General features: G+C 43.3%; 1 protein-coding gene across 3 annotated transcripts in view; it reads left to right on the plus strand.

Moving 5' to 3' along the window:
• Nucleotides 1-2,088, plus strand: part of wwc3 (WWC family member 3) — a 100,800-nt gene that overhangs the window by 54,131 nt on the left and 44,581 nt on the right. For all 3 annotated transcript variants that reach the window (XM_014001011.1, XM_014001022.1, XM_014001017.1), the window contains exon 5: nucleotides 752-831. In XM_014001011.1, the coding sequence (XP_013856465.1) occupies nucleotides 752-831 (80 nt within the window). The remainder of the gene's footprint in view (nucleotides 1-751; nucleotides 832-2,088) is intronic.

The raw sequence follows: 2,088 nt of genomic DNA on the forward strand, positions 1-2,088 counted from the left end.
TAACTAGCAGACACTGTGCAGAAAATCGACATCGTTCAAAACTCCACCTTCTGTTTGCTGATTGGCCCAGGTAAAATAAACTACAAGCAGACACTGCGCAGAAAATTGACGTCGTTCAAAACTCCGCCTTCTGTTTGCTGATTGGCCCAGGTAAAATAAACTACAAGCAGACACTGCGCAGAAAATCGACGTTGTGTTCTCTGATTGGCCCGGACGAAAATTCTCCCAAAGAAATCCTTGTCTATGGGAGAAATCCCAGACGGAGCAGTGAAGGAAAACTAGAAATGAGCGGAACTGTGTAGGAAGGCAAGGTTAAGGCTAGTTGGGTGAGGATTATTTAATTTTCTTTGTTTTTTAACGTCCTACAGGTTCTGAAACATAAAATTAATTTAAAACTGATTTTTTGACAAAACACCTGTGAGATCTGAAAAAATCCACGAGATTTCTCTGTACATAAATATACCTGCAAAATGGGGAGAAATCTGTAAATTACGGACAATCTGTTCAAGTTGTACGCATTTTACAGTCTTATTTTATTCTAAAACCTGTGTGTGTTAGTTTGTCTCTGGTCTTTTCTCAAAGGCCTTGGTGTTGTGTGTGATCCAGAGTGTGTGCATGTGCACCTTTGTACAAACACAACTGAGCATTCCTGTATGTGAATAGTTCATGACTTAGCAGTTTTCGTGCGGCGGTGGTGGTGAGAGAAGCCTGTTGTGCGCCGCAGTAACCCGGTGCTCGCTTGTGTCCGCAGCTCTCCAGACTGAAGCAGGAGCTGGCCCAGGTGAAGCAGGAGCTGCAGTATAAGGAAATGGGAGTGGAGACCCTGCAGGAGTGAGTGTTCCTCTGCCTCTGTGTCCCACGTCCACCCTTCTTCCCATGGCTGCCCTTCTCCTTTCCTGCAAACCGGCCCCACTGCTCCCCGCCCAGCGGCCTCTTCCCTCTTTTATTCCCTCTGTTTGCTCTTGTCCACGGCCTAAACTGTCCCTCTGTGTTTCTTCCGCTGTTCCTCCACTCAGCCTTCCTGTGTTCAAACCAGCTTTTCAAACTGTTCCCACAACATGCTTTTTTTATAAAACACATTTGAAAAGTTTTTCCCAAATTGTTTAGCATTCTCTTTAGTGTGCGTTCCAGAAGTTTAAGGGCACAAGGCTGGGAAGATTTCTTAGCCATTCCAAGTTTTATGTTGAAAATAGAAGCRCTTTCTTGTCTCTCTGAGGAGGGTAGAAAAGAGAGAAAGAGTGTTTGAGAAAAGGCAAATGGAGGAAGTKTTTTTTTTTTGATGGAAAAGGGGACTCCACCTCAGGAAGAGGATGCACCAGTGGAGTGCAGGGAGCCAAGGCTCAGCCCGGAGAGGAAGTTATTCTATTGGGGGGGGGGGGGGGGGGTCCAAAGCAGCTTCAAAAACACAAGAGATATCTGGCAGCAAATTCCTCTGCACTTCCTGAGTCCTGGCAAAGAGTCTCTTATCTCTTAGATAATTCGCAACTCAAGTGATTCCCAGAATAGCTGAGAGCATACAGAGCTTGCAGAAAACAGGTCCCCTCCTCTCTAGTTGTCTTGCATGTATACGTGCTTGTGTGCGTGTTTGTGCTTTTGTTTGCTTACGTGCAGTGGTGGGCACCAGTCCGCTAAAGCGCACATCCGCTAATTGCGGACCGAAATATTTCATTTACGCTTTAGTGGTCTTAATAATTTTTGTAATTCATAAGCAGATTTACGCTTTCTAAAATTAAAATTCAGTACCGCTAAAAACTAATTATCTACGAGTATTTGTCACCTTGAACAGCTGAAGGTATGGCTTTTTATTTAAACAGCAGTAGAACATCAACTGGTTTCATAGTAAAGATAATTCCCTAAGGAATTTGTTATTTTTCTTGAACAGCAGAGAGGGCTCGGTATCAGTGATGAACACCATGCGAAAACACAGCATTGAAACACCGCCCTCTCTGGCTTATGGAGAAATAACACAGGGCTTTATCCTGTGATTAACTGTTCTGCATGACGGTTCTGAAATTGTATATTTATATATATTTTGTTTGTGTGGGTGTATATATTGTGTATAAAATTTTTGGTTTTAAATGAAATGAA

The sequence above is a fragment of the Austrofundulus limnaeus genome, unplaced genomic scaffold (assembly GCF_001266775.1).
Source record: "Austrofundulus limnaeus strain Quisiro unplaced genomic scaffold, Austrofundulus_limnaeus-1.0 Scaffold8, whole genome shotgun sequence".
NCBI classification, from domain to species: Eukaryota; Metazoa; Chordata; class Actinopteri; order Cyprinodontiformes; family Rivulidae; genus Austrofundulus; species Austrofundulus limnaeus.